Source organism: Antechinus flavipes, chromosome 1, assembly GCF_016432865.1.
Source record: "Antechinus flavipes isolate AdamAnt ecotype Samford, QLD, Australia chromosome 1, AdamAnt_v2, whole genome shotgun sequence".
Lineage (NCBI taxonomy): Eukaryota > Metazoa > Chordata > Mammalia > Dasyuromorphia > Dasyuridae > Antechinus > Antechinus flavipes.
Genome location: NC_067398.1, coordinates 537,646,561 through 537,662,680, shown reverse-complemented (window position 1 = coordinate 537,662,680; position 16,120 = coordinate 537,646,561). Strand labels below are relative to the sequence as shown.

At 35.8% G+C, this 16,120-nt stretch overlaps 1 protein-coding gene across 3 annotated transcripts in view; it reads right to left on the bottom strand.

Annotated features, from left to right (window-relative positions):
• The window catches only part of RIPOR2 (RHO family interacting cell polarization regulator 2), a 124,034-nt gene that overhangs the window by 60,356 nt on the left and 47,558 nt on the right, over nt 1-16,120 (bottom strand). For all 3 annotated transcript variants that reach the window (XM_051970597.1, XM_051970595.1, XM_051970596.1), the window contains exons 2-4: nt 6,468-6,594; nt 4,448-4,603; nt 1,129-1,207 (exon numbers count right to left, since the gene is read on the bottom strand). In XM_051970597.1, coding sequence (XP_051826557.1) covers nt 1,129-1,207; nt 4,448-4,603; nt 6,468-6,594 — 362 coding nt within the window. The remainder of the gene's footprint in view (nt 1-1,128; nt 1,208-4,447; nt 4,604-6,467; nt 6,595-16,120) is intronic.

Below are 16,120 nucleotides of genomic sequence, written 5' to 3'. Positions count from 1 at the left end.
AACAAAGGCTATTCTAAAAATCACTTATGTCAGAAACAACACAACTCCCTTCTCCTCTAACCCTTATTTTTCTTTCTTCCCTCTTCCAGTCACACTAAATAATGGCAGCATTCACATTCATATATTAATGATTCCTAAAGCCATCAAATCCAATTCTCTCATTGGACAGGAAAAAATCCTGAGACACGGATAAATAACATTAAGTTATTTGTCCAGGATCACATATTTTTAAGTGTCCAAGGGAAGGCTAAAATCCAAGTCCTACTGATCCATGTCCAGTGCCCTTTCTCCTATATCATGCTATCTTTCAAGGTCAAAAAAAAAAAAACAATGCTTTTATTTTTTAGGGAATGACAGGCATTCTGTGTATAATCAATATGTCTAAGGAATTCCTAAATTTTTCAACTCCATATATTTGTGCGTTTCTCCAAAGGTACCCATCAATAGCTCTTCTTTTCTCTACCTCTTCTCAGACACCAACCTCCTCCACAGTGTTCCCTCCATCAAAGAAAGAATGACAATGTTTTGAATTCCATTAGCTTGTACAGTCAACAAGCTAGAGGAACAAAAGAATGTATTCACAACATATTTTTCCACCCCCACCCATGTTGTTTCTTCTTTGTTTTGAGCTCAGGATTTTCTTTCAACATTTTTCTTCTTTTTTTTTTTTAGGGGGGGTGGCAGATTTGGTTGTCTTGCCTATTGGGTCATTTTATTTATTTATTTTTTTATTAAAGCTTTTTATTTACAAAACATATACATGGGTAATTTTTCAACACTGACCTTTGCAAAGTCTTCTGTTCCAAATTATCCCCTTCTTCCCCCAACCCCCTCCCCTAGATAGCAGGTAGTCCAATACAAGTAAATATGTTAAAATATATGTTATATCCAATAAATATATTCTCTTCTCAAAATAATTACAACAACCAGGAGGCTGTTTATTGGCTTGACTTTAACACATTTAAAGAATGAAGACAGCAATTTACAACTTAGATCTGCTTTTCTTAAAGCTATCTTCCCACCCCCCAACTTTTAGTGAAACTTTAGGTACCTGGAAGAAGATTAGTTTCTTTCTCAGTGATTGAAACCAACAGATTGTTAATGTATTGGTGACAGGATAGTACCTACCAGGCGAGAATTTCTTCTCATATCTTTTAACTGAGCAGTCAACTTGTCCAATTCTGTCTGATGAACCTCCAGATACTCACTATAAAGATAAGGTCAGAAAGGCAATTGTGAACTCTGCATTATGTCAAACAAAATCTGGTGATGACTACTGATCTTTTCCACTCCCCCTTCCTTCCCCACATGCCACCACCAAGAGAAATTACTCAGAGGAGTCTTGTTTTGTGGAAGGGATGATAGAGACAACTGCATCTTTTTATGGTGCCACTACAAAAGCTGGGGCAATAGTGCTTAGAGCATTTAACATCACATGGATCAGGAAGTGAATCTGATGTAGCAGAACAGCAGGAAAAAGTATAATGAGTTTCCCCACTCTCAAGATATAGAAAATGTACCAAAAACAAATCCTTATCAGGAAATTTAAAGGGGAAAAATCACAGCAAGTCATTTTTCTAGCTCAAGTTGCATGTGCAGACAACAAGAAAGGTGTGCAGACACTGGAAATAAGTTTTGCAGATCATTCCAAACCAATGAGAGGCTGTGCACCAGGGCAAAAAGAAATCCCAAATGTAGCAGAGAGAGGTTTAAATATGCACAAGGTGCAAGAATAGATACAAACTGATAACTCTGTTGCTTGCTAACCAAAATCCAGAGATAACTGAGGAAAGGACATGTAAGCATAGCATTCCAGAATAAGTGGTGATTTTCAGGCCTTGGGCTGTGAACCAAATAAGGGACAAATTCTAAAACCAGCAGCATTTGTGTAGCTCAGAACGTAGGGACAAGGTAGAATTTCAACTCTAGCTTCTATTCCAGTCTGAAGCATGTAGTAAAATAATCAAGACAAGAATCTCAGACCAAAGAAGAATCTGCAGTTCTGTCTACCTGGCTACCAGTGGGCTAAACCAAAGATCTGTTGCTCAAATCTAAACCCAGTTTAGAAACTTGCAGAACTCTGACCAGAGGGGAAGTAATCAGATCACAACACTTTGGGAGCACTTAAAGTTTGCAAGGACCCAGATTGAGTTGACCCTGGAATCCTGGAATAACATAATATTCAATATCCCAAGAAAACAGCAGCAAGGACAATCCAATTCATTCCAGAAATTCTTGGGAGTCCAGCCCTAGCACCATGTCCAGAGTCAGGAAGTAGGCTAGAAGAATGAGCAAACCAAAAAGAATCCTTCCATAAAAAGCTATTATGGTGACAAGAATGCTTAAGCTCCAAATCCAGAACAAGAGAATGACTACAAAACATCTATAAGCAAAGGTCAAAGGACAATACAACGTGAGTATATATCTAGCTGGAGTTTCTAGAAGAAATGAGGGCTTAAAAGTTAAAATGTTTTTATAACTAAAAAAAAACTACAGGGAAAAATTATAAAAGAAATTAAAATTATAGAAGAAAAAATTGGAAAGGGAATTTGTGCTTGGCACAAAAGGTAAAAATTTGCCCTAAGCAACAAACTCACTGAAAATTAAATTGGACCAGAAAGAAGTTAACGACTTCAAGATACAAGAAATATTAAATAAAACTTCTCAAAAATAGAATATAAGGTATCTCGCAGTAAAAACAACTAATGTGGAAAAAAATATCAAGGAGAGATGGAGAGAACTGATACAAAGTGAAATGAGTAGAACCAGGAGAACACTGTACACAATAAAACCAATATTGTAAGCTGATCAACTGTGAATGATTTAATTATTCTAAGCAGTATAATGATCTAAGACAATCCAAAGAACTCATGATGAAAAATGTTATCCACTTCCACAGAAAGAATTGATGGCAACTGAATATAGACCAAAGCATATTATTCTTCCTCTTTCTTTTCTTTTCCTTAGAGGATAAATTAGAGTGGGGAGTAACTTAGGGCAGGGACACTAATCAGCAATGTTACTTCAATAGCATCATATGGTACAATAGCCTGAGCTAATAAGGCTCTGTACTGGGGGTAGTGGGTGTAAGTAGATATGACTAGAGGGAATGGGATGAATGTTAGGAAGATGGAACCAACAGAATTCTTAGTCTGGATTCTGTTACTTTATGAAACATACTAAAATCCTGACTATAAATATTTTGTTAAACAACAGGAAAAGCTTGTATCCTATTGATATCTGTAGAGAGAAATTATCTCTGCAATCATCAACTAATGGTTACATTTTCTGATAGTGTCATCAAATAATAGTTACATTTTTGTGACTGTGTGCATAAAACAGTTAGAAGTGACAAAGAATTATCGATGGAAATAAAATCTAACAGACTTCATCATCTTCCCCAGTTCCTGAAAGAAAATCCAAATAGGTACAATCCCTATAGAGTTTCTTTCAATCTGACAGTGACTTGAAAGATCATCTAATCCAACTGTCTCATTTTGCAGATGAAGCAACCGAAATCATACCCTTTGTTAGCTAGCAAGTACCACACAAATTCAAGATTAATAGAAATGTTAAGTCACTTGTCCAATGTCACCCCTTGGCTTTCATAACCTGTTTAAGATAACAAAATGTTTCAGATGTTGGGAGTGATGATTAAACAAACACCTGCTAAGTTGAAAGTCCTCAAACGTGAATTATGAAAAACCAATGAGGTGATTTTGTATAGAGGCAGGATTTGATTTATATGTTTCCTTTATCTTTCACATAACTGTTCTTTTATGGAGCAATATGTAGTCAGCTTAAGTAGAGATGTGAATTTTTTAAAATATTGCTAAATTCAGAAGAGTACAGTGTTGTATACTACCAGAACAAAAATGTGGGACTGTTTTCTTTTCACCTTCTCTTAAGACATGAGCAGACAGATGGGCAATACACTGCAAGGAGTGAGTGATCTTTTTAGATCTATATGGTTCTGATCATAGGGTCATGGGATTCAGTTGGAAAAAATTTTAGAGGTCATATGATCTAACCTTTTCATTTCACAGATGAGGAAACAGGTCTAGAGAGGAAGGGACTTGCTTAAGTAGTAAATAATAAATCTGTGATTTAAATCCAGTTCTTCTGACTCAAAACATAGTTTACTAATACCCTCCCCATCTCAGTCTTGTGAATTTATGACATGCTTTGAAGGCCCAACTTATTTCAAATCTTCAGGAATGATTTGGAAAATTTCTCTGATTTCCTTTGGACCGCTGCAGGATATAAGACTTACTGGATATTGTGAGAATACCTCATAAATTTAATTAGCAGCATGAGTCTAAATTCTGAGTAATGAAAGAAAAGGAAAAGAGAAGGGGAAAAGAAAAGAATGAAGGAAAGAAAACTAGAAACATTAGAAAGATATTCATTAAGCAAATAGGCCACTCAATTCATAGTTTTGACTTACTCAAGTCCATTCTTTAAGGATCGGTAGACCTCTTCCACCCTTTTAGGCTGAGGCTCTTTGGGAGGGCTGTTAATTTTGTAGCCTAAATTGTGCATCTTCTTTAATTTGGCCTGAGGCTTCTTGAGTGCTGAAGTATTTTCAATGAATGAATTACACCTACAAATGAAAAAAGAAGTCAAAACTATTCAATATGATTCATTTATAGGAGAAGAAAATCCCTTCCCAAAAGGTACTTTTTGATTTTATCATCTTTTGCTTAGTTTACTGTCTCCAGAGAGGACAAAAGTTCGCTTGTATATGAGAAGGTTTGAGCCATTCTTCCCTAGCCTCCTAGTATGTGGTTTGTTACTCACTGAGATCTTTTCTAAGCAACTGCTAGTTAGTCAACACTAACTGGCAGCAGTTAAGTGACATACTCCAGATGAAAGTCATATCTGTCCATTGAGAACCATAAAGGGGCAAAGGACAAAGTCCTGGAGGTAAGTGAAAAGAATAGATAGACTCTTGGTCAAGCCTATAAAAAGGAGAAGGAACATGCTCTATCCCTTGTGGAATCAGTGTCCCCATGCTAGAGTCCTGAGTTTCCCAGTTACCTCATGTTATAGTGAAGTAAATACATTCAGCCCCCACGATGACAACTTTCTCATGTTGCAGTTTTACGGCGTGGGAGGGAGTGTAAAATTCTTCTGGGCTCACTGGGATACAAGATGCTTCAAAGTAACATAAGGAGTAGCTGTTTCTTCATAGCCGAAGCCAAGGTAAACAGACCCTGGCCATCAGTTTAGGGAGGACTACACAAAAACCAACTAACAGATTGTGTAGCCAAGTGACAAAGTTACTGGGTCTCCTATCACTAAAAATAGGAGACATAGAGGTTCAACTGGCAAGTCATAACCTGTCTCTACCATCATATTGGTAAGATTAGGTGTATAGTGAGTAGAGCACTGGGATTGGAATCAGGAAGACTCATCTTCCCGAGTTCAAATCTGGTCTCAGATACTTACTAGCTGTAATCTTGGGCAATTTATTCATTTAACCCTGTTTGCCTCAGTTTCCTCATCTATAAAATGAGCTGGGAGAAGGAAATGGCAAATCACTCCAGCACTGAGTCATTCAGGATTGAAATAACAACAATGCCATCTGTGATATTGTGATTTTGTGATCACAACCTGGGACAAGTAAGAGGAAAAGTTTTGAGAAGTGTATAGCCATTAGGCAAATGTGGGCAAGTACTCTATCAGAGTTCTGAGATGGGACTTCTGGAGGACAGTGAAATTTAAGGGAAGGAAATATCCTGAATTTAGAGTCCAAGAGTCTTGGTTCTATTCCTGGACATGGTTTGAATACCAGTCTTGATATTTGCTACTGTGAGACTGAGCAAGGCATTCTCTTTGGTTCTCATCTGTAAAATGAAAGGGTATACAAGATGATCCTTTCCAGCTCTCAATCTACGATCTTATGACCTCACTTTTTGGGCAAAAAACTCCAGGCAAGTTTTATGGTATTTTGCTTATTTACTCCCCCATGTTTTCAAGGTAAATTTAAAAAGTCCTACCTCAAAGCAAAATTTGAGTCTTTGCAAAATCAGTTTTAGATCAGGTTAAATCTCCAAGGGAGCTAGAAAGTCCCCCTTACTCTCTCCTCTCCTCCTTCCCCACCCCCCAGTTTCTCCCAATGGGTCCTGAAGATGACAACTGTCTCCCAAAGCCAGTCTGCCAAGGGCATAGTCTTAATCCCTAGAACAATGTAATAATAGCTCATTTATAGCCTCTGAATTTTATATATACATTGGAAAAAGTGTATTGCATGTGTAGACAGTTTACAAAATAAAAATCAACTATACAAATCACTAATTTATCTTAAATCTTCACAAAAATTTCCTTTGCTAGAGAAACCCAAATTATTTAAAAAGAAAAAAACAGTGTTTATGTCCTTGGCCAGACAAGCAGAGCCCTCTGCGCAAAAGGATAAAGTTAAACCTCAAGTAGCAAGCATCCTCAAGAAGCGTGAATATACTTGCCTGGATCGCCTTTCTTGAAGGCCACTGAAACCAGCAAAGGACTGGCTTCTAATAATTCCATTGGGACCTCCTGGGGAGAATGACTGAGATCCTACCAACATGATTTCTGGGAGTCTGGTTGATATTCCTGTAAAGACAGAGAGAAGGTTTATAGCAAACACGGACAAAATATTCAAAGCTTGTCAATAATGATAAAATGGGTAACAATGTGTTGTGAGACCATTAGATGTTTAGAAACTCCTTTTTTTTTTTTTAATAATTAATATGATTAAGCCCTAGTATTCAGCTTTCAAACAAGAGAAATTTGTTGGGAAAAAACTATTAATATTGATTTACAGGGTAGTTAAATGGTGCAGAGCACTAATCCTAAAACCAGGAGGACCTGAGTTCAAATCCAACTTCAAACACTTAACAACTTACTAAATGGGTAAGTAATTTATTACCCCAATTGCCCCCCACACACACACATTAAAAAGTATTGATTTATAAAAACATGAATCTAGATATGTCAAAACTAATCATTTCAATTCCACTTTAATGGTTATTTTTCAGCAGGCTATATTGCCTTCTACAGAATTAAAATTTTGAAATATACATATCTAATTCCAGTTGTAACAAAACAAAGCCAAATTTACAGGTAAACTCAGAAAAGGTGAAACCAATATAAATTTTAAACTGACCTCTATGCTATGAAATTGAGGCTAAAAACATTAGTTTTTTCCTTTGGTTTAAAGAGAATAAAACTAACCCAAACTCATTGTTCTAAAAGTTCTATGCAAATTGAGATTACTGTTGGGCAAGCTGGAAATACCAACCTCACAGGTAAGGGGAAATACACAGAATTCAAGTCTAGTCTCAGGCATTTAACAAATTTTATAAGAGATCCAAATAGATTGGCTAGAGAAAGACAGTAGTGAGCAGTGATAAAAACTGTGGAAGAAAAGGGAGGAGCCATTTCAGTTACATGCTTTTTGTCAGTGAGCAACCATCACTCCTAGGTCTAAGATTCAAGGTCAAATTGGTCCCAGAGTAATCCTTTCAATAGCAGCTCTATAGCCTGGCAAAATAATAGTAGATAATTTTTCTCCCAGCCTCCTGCCCCTAGATTTATCCAAGAGAACACAAGTGGGCTCATAACAAACATCATTATTGTTACTTCATTCAGAAATGGTAATTGATGAGTGATAACAAAATTAGGTCAATTGTTACCTGTGGAAAGTAAATAGCCCAGGTAGTGGGATAGGTAGCTGATTGTGACTAAAATGCTTAGCCTGGAGCAAGGCAGATTCATCCTCTTGAGTTCAAATCCTGCCTCAGATTTTTAGTAGCTACGGGATCAGTCACTTAACCTTATTTACCTCAGTTTCTTCATCTGTAAAATGTGCCAGAGAAAGAAATAGCCAACCACTTCAGTACCTTTGCCAAGAAAATCCCAAACAGGGTTACAAAGACTCAGACATGACTGAAAAATGACTGAACCTAAAGTGGTTGTGAGAATCAAAGATGTTATTTGTAACACATTTGGCAAACTTTAAAGCATCATGTAAATGCTAATTATTATTGTTGTTATTGTTTGATTAGAGAAAATGATACATTACTAGTTTCTTGATATGATTTACTTCCACAAGGAGAATTTAATTGACACCTTATATTTGCCATCCCCATGTCTAGAAATAAGTGGTAAGAATTTCTCATGAATCATGCAAGTTTTTGATTGTGTAAATAATAGAAGAAAAGTAGCCAGGGGGCACAATAGATAAAATGCTGGGCCTGTAATCCATAAGACTTCAAATCTAGCCTCAGATCCTTATAAACTGTGTGATCTTGGTAAATCACTGTTTGCTTCAGTTTCTTATCTGTAAAGTGAACTGGAGAAGGAAATGGCAGACCACTCCAATATCTTTGCCAAAAAGACCTCAGATAGGTTCACTGAATGTTGGACATGATTGAACATAAATACACAAAAGTTAAGTAGATATCCAAAGGCATGGTTGATTTGGAACACTGAAGACACAGAATTTTATATATACATATATACTAAATTCATTAGCTCAGGTAGAAATAATCAAGGTAGAAGTTTCAATGAGGTTGACTTTGAGAGAAAAAAATTCCAACAATTAGAACTATTCCACACAGAACTGGTTGTCTAGAGGGAATACTTCCTCCCTATCTTGGGACATCTTTAAGTAGAGATTAGGGAACCATGTTGGAAATAAAACCAAAGATTTCTCTTTCAGATAAGGTTTCAAGTTAGATAACCTCTGAAATTTCTTTCAATTTTGAGATTCTATACTCTATAATAGATTTGGATATTATTTGTATATATGGATATTTATAGTACCCACATAAGAAATGCACTTTCTTCCTTCTTAAAATAGTATAGTCCTTGTCATCTATGTGACTTTCTACTACATTATTTTTTGTCACAGAGAGGCAAGCATAAAGCAAGTAACAATAGTTATACTTTGTAATAACAATATTAAAATTAAGTTTCAGAATTTCCCCATTAAGTCTTGGGCACTAAAGTCAATTAATTTGTTTGTTTTTACTAATCTTTCCTTAAAAGATCTATCACATCATGAATACAAGTTGCTAAATAAGACATAATTTTTTAAATAATTAAGACTATGGAATTTTGACCTGTAATTTCAAGTATCTACTTTATATCAGTATATTGAAATATAATTTTTTTTAATAAGACAGAAGATTATGTGATAATCATTAGCTACTCAGATAACAGAAAATGAAGGTCCTGTCTGTTTGGAGACCATGTCCTAAGAAAGATTAGCTGAAAGAATTGAAAAATTATTTATTCTGGGATTCTTAGAAGAATCTGTTAAAGGAACTTAGAATATTTGGGCTAAAGAAAATTTATGGATATATGATAGCTATCTAAGTTTTTAAAAGGTTGTTAAATGGAAGAGGGATTCCATTTGTTCTGGTTCAGAATGTAAAACTAAGAGAAATGAAAATGGCTAAAAAGTCATATTTTGGCAAAATAGAAAAATTCCCTAGCAGAACTATCAAAAAATGGAATTGGATGACACCCCAGAAGGTAATAATTTACCCTCTACTAGAAATCTTTCAAGCAAAGGCCAGATGACCAATTGTTAGGAATGTGGGTATGCTGCACAGAAAATTCTCAGTCAGAAGGACTAGATAGCATCTAAAATCTCATCCAGCTCTGAAACTCTGTGAAACTTTCATGTAAAGCTCACTGAGAAGAAAAACATTCATTCCAAAACTTTTTGAAACTCACTTAAAAAAATTAATTCAAGAATATCTGTAAAGCTTAATTAAATGTTTATACTTAACATAAACATTTGAAAGCAAAACAGATGATTGTTATATTAAAATATAATTATATTTTTGTTTTCATTGTAGATAAAATGTAATTAAATAAATAGTATCATTAAAGAGGATCTAATGATATCCTCCCTACCTCAAGCATCCCAACTGCCACAACAAACTTTAATTCTCATATTAGCCACAGAAATCAAACTGCACCACAAAAAACAACCACTAGATTACAGAAGAAAAGGGAAAGAATAAGGAAGATTGGATTGAATGGGGAGGGAAAGGAATAAAGTAGAATTAGGACAGAATGTAGTTAGAGAATTTTTTCATTCCTAAATCAGTTCAGAACTCTTAATTTTTTACCTTTTTTAAATTCACATCAAGCAACATCCAGAAATTCCGTGTCCTTAGGCTGCCTCTGGCTACAAAACCCCACAGAAAGATTAGTCCAGCACAACTCTAGCTCCAAGAGAGGGAGGAACCTTTCCCAGCTTCCTCTTCCCAAATCAAAGGTGATTGGATAAAGTAAAGTATTAAGAAAATGGTTTATGAGGTTAAACAACCTGCAAGAATTTAGAGATTTACTGGGAACTAGATAATATGCTAACCACCGGGCATATCAAGAAACAGAAAAGATAGTCCCTGCTTTCAAGGAGTTTATTTTCTAATGTGGAAGATAACTAAATAAATGAGTATCTCTTGCAAAGTACATATAAGTAGAGAAGAAGCTTTAGGAGCTGGAGTGGGGTGAAGGTCTCCAAGAAGATGGTGCTTGAGTTGAATCTTGCATTCCTAACATAGGACTCCTAGGGAAGGAAGTTTTAGCCTATAGAAATGAAACTCCTATTATAGAATTGAGGAAGGGGTTTGGCAAAGAGGTAAAATCTTTTTGGGCCAAGGCAAATATTTCCTTTCTGATATCCCCTGCAGGAACACTGACAAGGAGATGAAGAAACTGAGGCTCAGAAGTTAATTAATTTCTTGTATTGTGGGTACACAAAGGCAAATAGATGGCTTAGTGGAAAGAGGACTGGGTTAAGAGTCAGAAAGATAGGAATTCAAATGTGATCTCAGACATTGATTAATTGTGTGATCCTGAACAAATCATTTGATTTCTGCCTTAATCCAGTGGAGATATGGCAAACCACTCCAATAGATTTGCCAAGAAAACCCCATGGACATTATGGACTATCACAGGGTTACAAAGAGTTGGACAGGATTGAAAAATGACTGAAAAACAACAATAAAAAAAGGTAGACAGGTCACAGTAACTTCTCATTTAAAATGAAATCCCTCAGTCTTTTAAGAGTAGGAGTCATTTCTAGCAATGTATTCATTTAAACAAAGTTCCATTTTAACAATTATGAGGGAAAATATCATTTCAAATGTAAAGGGCATCCAATCCAATCGAAACATGCATCTAGTAAGGTCTATGTGAAAATCAATGTAGTAGATGTTGGTGATGAGGTCCAGGGTGATTAGATAGATGTTAGCAGAAAAAGCCTGAAGCACTAATAGAATTATGATATTACCTGGCTAGAGCAAGAAGGGCATTGCTGGGATCATTAAATGAGCTTCATTTTCTTAAATAGGTCTTTTGTTCAAGTGGACTTTCCATTATAATTCCATTCCAGGTGGTCTCTAAAACCCTCCCCCCACTTTTACAATATCCAATCAGAAAACCAAGTTATGATATTATACGCACACACCCCTCCCACTCCATCCCCACGCAGGTTATATTTCCTCTATAAAAGATCCAAAATCTTGGTCAAACCCCTCTTAAGGTTAGCTGCCACAGCATCTGTCCTCAAAGTGTCTTTCCTCTTCCTCCCTCCCTCCCCCTTTAGGCTCATAGTGTCTTTTTCCTAGTCATAGTTAAATGCTTTAGAGTGCTAAATTCCTCTACAGATTTAGCCTCCAGTCAATTACATTCTCCCATCTCAAGATTTTTTCATTTACTAGTGTCTTCTATGTGGCTAATTGTGAGTTCTACTAGAGAACTTTTTCCCTATTCTGATTAAAACCCCTTTCCTTTCTAACTCTAGTGTGTTAATTCACATAAGTAGCACTCCTTTGTACCTGTCTTGTTAAAGTTGCTGCAGGTGATGAACTGAATTTCTATTATGCTACTTTTATAATATTATAATTACTCTTCCAAAATTATTTCATATTTGCCATCCTGATGCCTATTTTACCTTTTCGCTGGTGACACAAAAACAAAATAAAAAATATTTGCCCTCAAGTAATAAATTCATATACAGGGAAAGTATCTCAAATTTAATGCATTTAGGCTAATAATAGATTGAACAATTGCTATTAATATTTAAAACTACATGAAAACTTTTGGGACACGCTATATATCCACATAATTTAAGATGGAGAGGGCACTAATATGCTTCCTTGTCTTAATCTATAGAACTTTAGAGGCAAAACTACAATTTTCTTAATCACACTTAGTATATAAGGCTCCAACTCATCAAATATTAACCAGCAAACAGAACTGCACTGAAAACAGCAGATTGTTCATAAGAACTTGTTATTATTTGATTTTCACCTCTTTGAGCTGCAGAAAATCTGTCCAGTTCTATAAATTCATACCTCCACACTAATAATTGCTCATTTCATGTTTTCTGATTACTCTTCTTATAAAACTAATGTGGATCTTGGGAGTTTCCAAAAACCTAGAAATATATGAAATATTAAAATCTACTTTCTCTATGGATAGGATTTGGATTAGGAGAATGATCAATTGCTAAATCCAATGGCTTTTTCTCAATCCTTATTCTTCATGAACTCTCTGTAATCACTTCTCCTTGGTACTCTATTTTCTCTAAATTACCTGACTGCCACTTCTATTAAATCACTCCTCCTCACTCTCCCTAGAGGTCATGCTCTCTAATAGTACGAATCTCACAGGGCTTTGTCCTGGGCCCTCTATTTATCTCTATACTACTTCAACTGTTGATTTCATCAGGTCCTATGGATTTCATTGCCATCTCTATGTTGATGATTCTTACATCCATCTATCCTTCCCCGACCTCTCTATTTATTAATCTCTAATCTTGAAACTCCAACTGCTTTTCAGTGGGAACTTTAAAAATGCCAATGCATTAACTGATCATTGATAGGCCACTTCAAACCAATACTATAAACAAGCTTTATTAGTTATTGGGTATTAAGACCTTATTTTAAGAATATTCCATTTGAATAAAGATAGCTGAAATCTTTTGGCTTTTAGGCTTCTGAAGTACTTAAACCTTTATCTCATTTAAACATGGATCCAGAGATGTTCAATGGTGTCTGATTCTTCATGATCCCATTTGGGGTTTTCTTGAGGAAGATATAGGAGTGGGTTGCCATTTCCTTCTCTGTCTCTTTTAACAGATAAGAAGGCAAAACCGGTAAGGGAGTGACTTACCCAAGAGTACACAACTAGTAAGTGTCCTGCTCTGGGTGCTTAATCTACTGCCCTGGCACCTGGTGTTCTACCAACCTCCTCACTCCCCCATTCCTCAAAAGTAGCCTTCCTCAATTAGAATGTAAGCTTCTGGGGGGTAGGGATTGTCTTGCTTAATTTCATTAATATCCTCAGTGCTTTACCCAATGCCTAGGATATAGTAAATGTGTAATAAAAGCTCAATCTTCACTTCTCAAAATCCCAGTTTCTTTATGAAACTTTTTCTGATCTTCTCAGTTGGTAATGAATGTTCTTCTCTCTTCATATTATGTTCTATTTACTTATCCTGTATACACCTCCCCTCCATAGAGTATAAAAGCTTCTTGAAGACAAGAACTGTTCCTTTTTTGGGGTTGTTTTGTGCCTAGAACAGTGCTTTGCATATAGTAAATGCCTAATTGGTATTCTTTTTTGGTCTTACATCAGATAGAGCATGGAGTCTGAAGTCAGAAAGATATGAGTTCAAATCCAGCCTCAAACACTTAGAAGTTGTGGATACCACATAGAGCATGTAGTCTAAAATAAAATAGATCTGGATTCAAATCTAGCCTCAAATACTTAGTAGCTATGTGACCTGGACAAGTGACTTCATCCCTGTTGCCTTAATTTCCTCATCTATAAAATAAGGATAATAATAGCACCCATTTCCTAAGATTGTTGTAAGAATCAAATGAGATAATAATTATAAAAGCTTAGTAAAGTGCTTGGCACATGGTTAAGCACTATATAAATGTTAGCTAGTACTAATATTCTTTTAAAAATTAAATTGTTGAAGTAATTGAATTGACTTGCAAAAGAGTTTTCATAAATTGCTCTTTTCTCTAGCTTTTTTAGGTTAATTGTTAATTAGTTGTCCTTATAGATTAAGAGAATGAAATAAATCTTACATTTATTTTTTAAAGTACTGATTATTTTACAAAGAGACAGTGTGACAAAATACAAACTAGACCCTCAGCAGAGCAGAAGCTAGAGCAGCTCTGAGTCGTACAGACATTCTACAGAAGCAAGAGTGTCTCAGAAAGACCTTAACTGAACAGTTTATTCTATAATAAACCAACCAATGGAAGAACGTATCTCCACCCTAAGGAACTAAGACTACCTTAGACCTAGCATCTAATTAAGAAAAAAGGAACACAAACAATTCAGTTACATTCTCCCATCTCAAGACTTTTTCATTTACTAGTGTCTTCTATGTGGCTAATTGTGAGTTCTACTAGAGAACTTTTTCCCTATTCTGATTAAAACCCCTTTCCTTTCTAACTCTAGTGTGTTAATTCACATAAGTAGCACTCCTTTGTACCTGTCTTTACAAAGAGACAGTGTGACAAAATACAAACTAGACCCTCAGCAGAGCAGAAGCTAGAGCAGCTCTGTGACTTGATGTCACCCCTTCCTCATCAAGGCAGAGTATAAGGTATCAACATTTTTCTAATTTTTTACTTATCAGTTATCAATAATATTTACTAACCAAGTTTTATGCTATGATGCAGCCTCTTGGTTGAGGCAATTGAACAGTACTAAAGAAAAATTTTCAGAGACTTACTTAAAATGACAGGGCCATGGTCCTATAGGACATAAAGCTCTGCCACATTTATAGTAGCCCCTTCTTTCAACCACACAGTATATTATCTGATTCTGCAACAGCCCTATGAGTTATCTTTTTTTTTTTTTTTTTGAGACAATCAGGGTTAAGTGACTTGCTCAGGGTCACGAAGTTGGTGAATATATGAAGCCATATTTGAAGTCAGGTTCTCCTAATTCCAGAGCTGATTCTCTATCCACTGTGCCACCTAGCTGCCCCAGACCTACGAGGCATCATCTACTGTGCCGCCCAGCTTCCTGGAATGCAACACTACAAAAAAATCCACCTTTTTTCATGTGTGCATTAGTTTTGCTGATTTTCTTTTTCCCTTTATTTTTTCTTTTTTATTATATAAGGTGGGTTTTTTTTTTTTTTGTGGGGAAATGTAGGTAACATAAACCAAAGCTATCAATGAAAATGGACTTTTAAAAGTAACAATCTGATTAAGTTGTATCAATGACTCCTCAAACAGGCAATTCTGATAACAATGATAATAATAGTGGTTTACATTTATATACTATTTTATAACTAGGACTTAAGCTTTGTAGTATACTTTCCTCACAACCACTCTATGAGGTAGAGAGAGCACACATTATTACTTCCCTTTAAGGATGAGGACACTAGAACTCAAAGGGGTTGAAATGGCCTTCCTAAGGCCACATAGCTAATAAACATCAGAGCCAGGATTCAAAGCCAGCTCTTTCTCTCTTTTGCTTCCAAGTCCAGAGATCTTTGCCTTATGTCATGCTATCTGACTGTGCCCATTTCCTAAAGTGAGGAAAATGAGCTTTTCAGTGGTCAGTTTTTGGATTGCGTTTTAGAGCCAAATAGAGGAACAATATTCAGAGTGTTATATACCAAGTTAATGAAGTTCAAGCCTGCTGTTTAATATATTGAAAAACTATATTAATTTCCCAATAGACATGCAAAACTGTTACCAGTAATCTGGGTAATTGCCTTGGGTGCCTCTGTTTTGGGATATGGGCCACAAAATAGCTCAGAGAGCCTAAATAGGCCCCAGAACTAAAGCTAAAATAGTTATTATATGCATATACACAGTCATCCCAAGATTTCCCTCTCTTATAAGAAGATGAAGGAATAAATTGTAAGTTACATTGCTTTTGTACCCTTTCCAAACCCAGCATTGAATGTCTCCCTAATTTGGCTCCAACCTACCTGTCTCATCTCCCACCATCCTTTCACACAAACTTATCCTTAAGCCAAATTTAACCATTGCCACTCCAAACATATATTGCTCTGTTTTCCTTCTGCATGTATGGTCACATTATTGCTCCCTTTGCCTGAAATCCCCTTTCC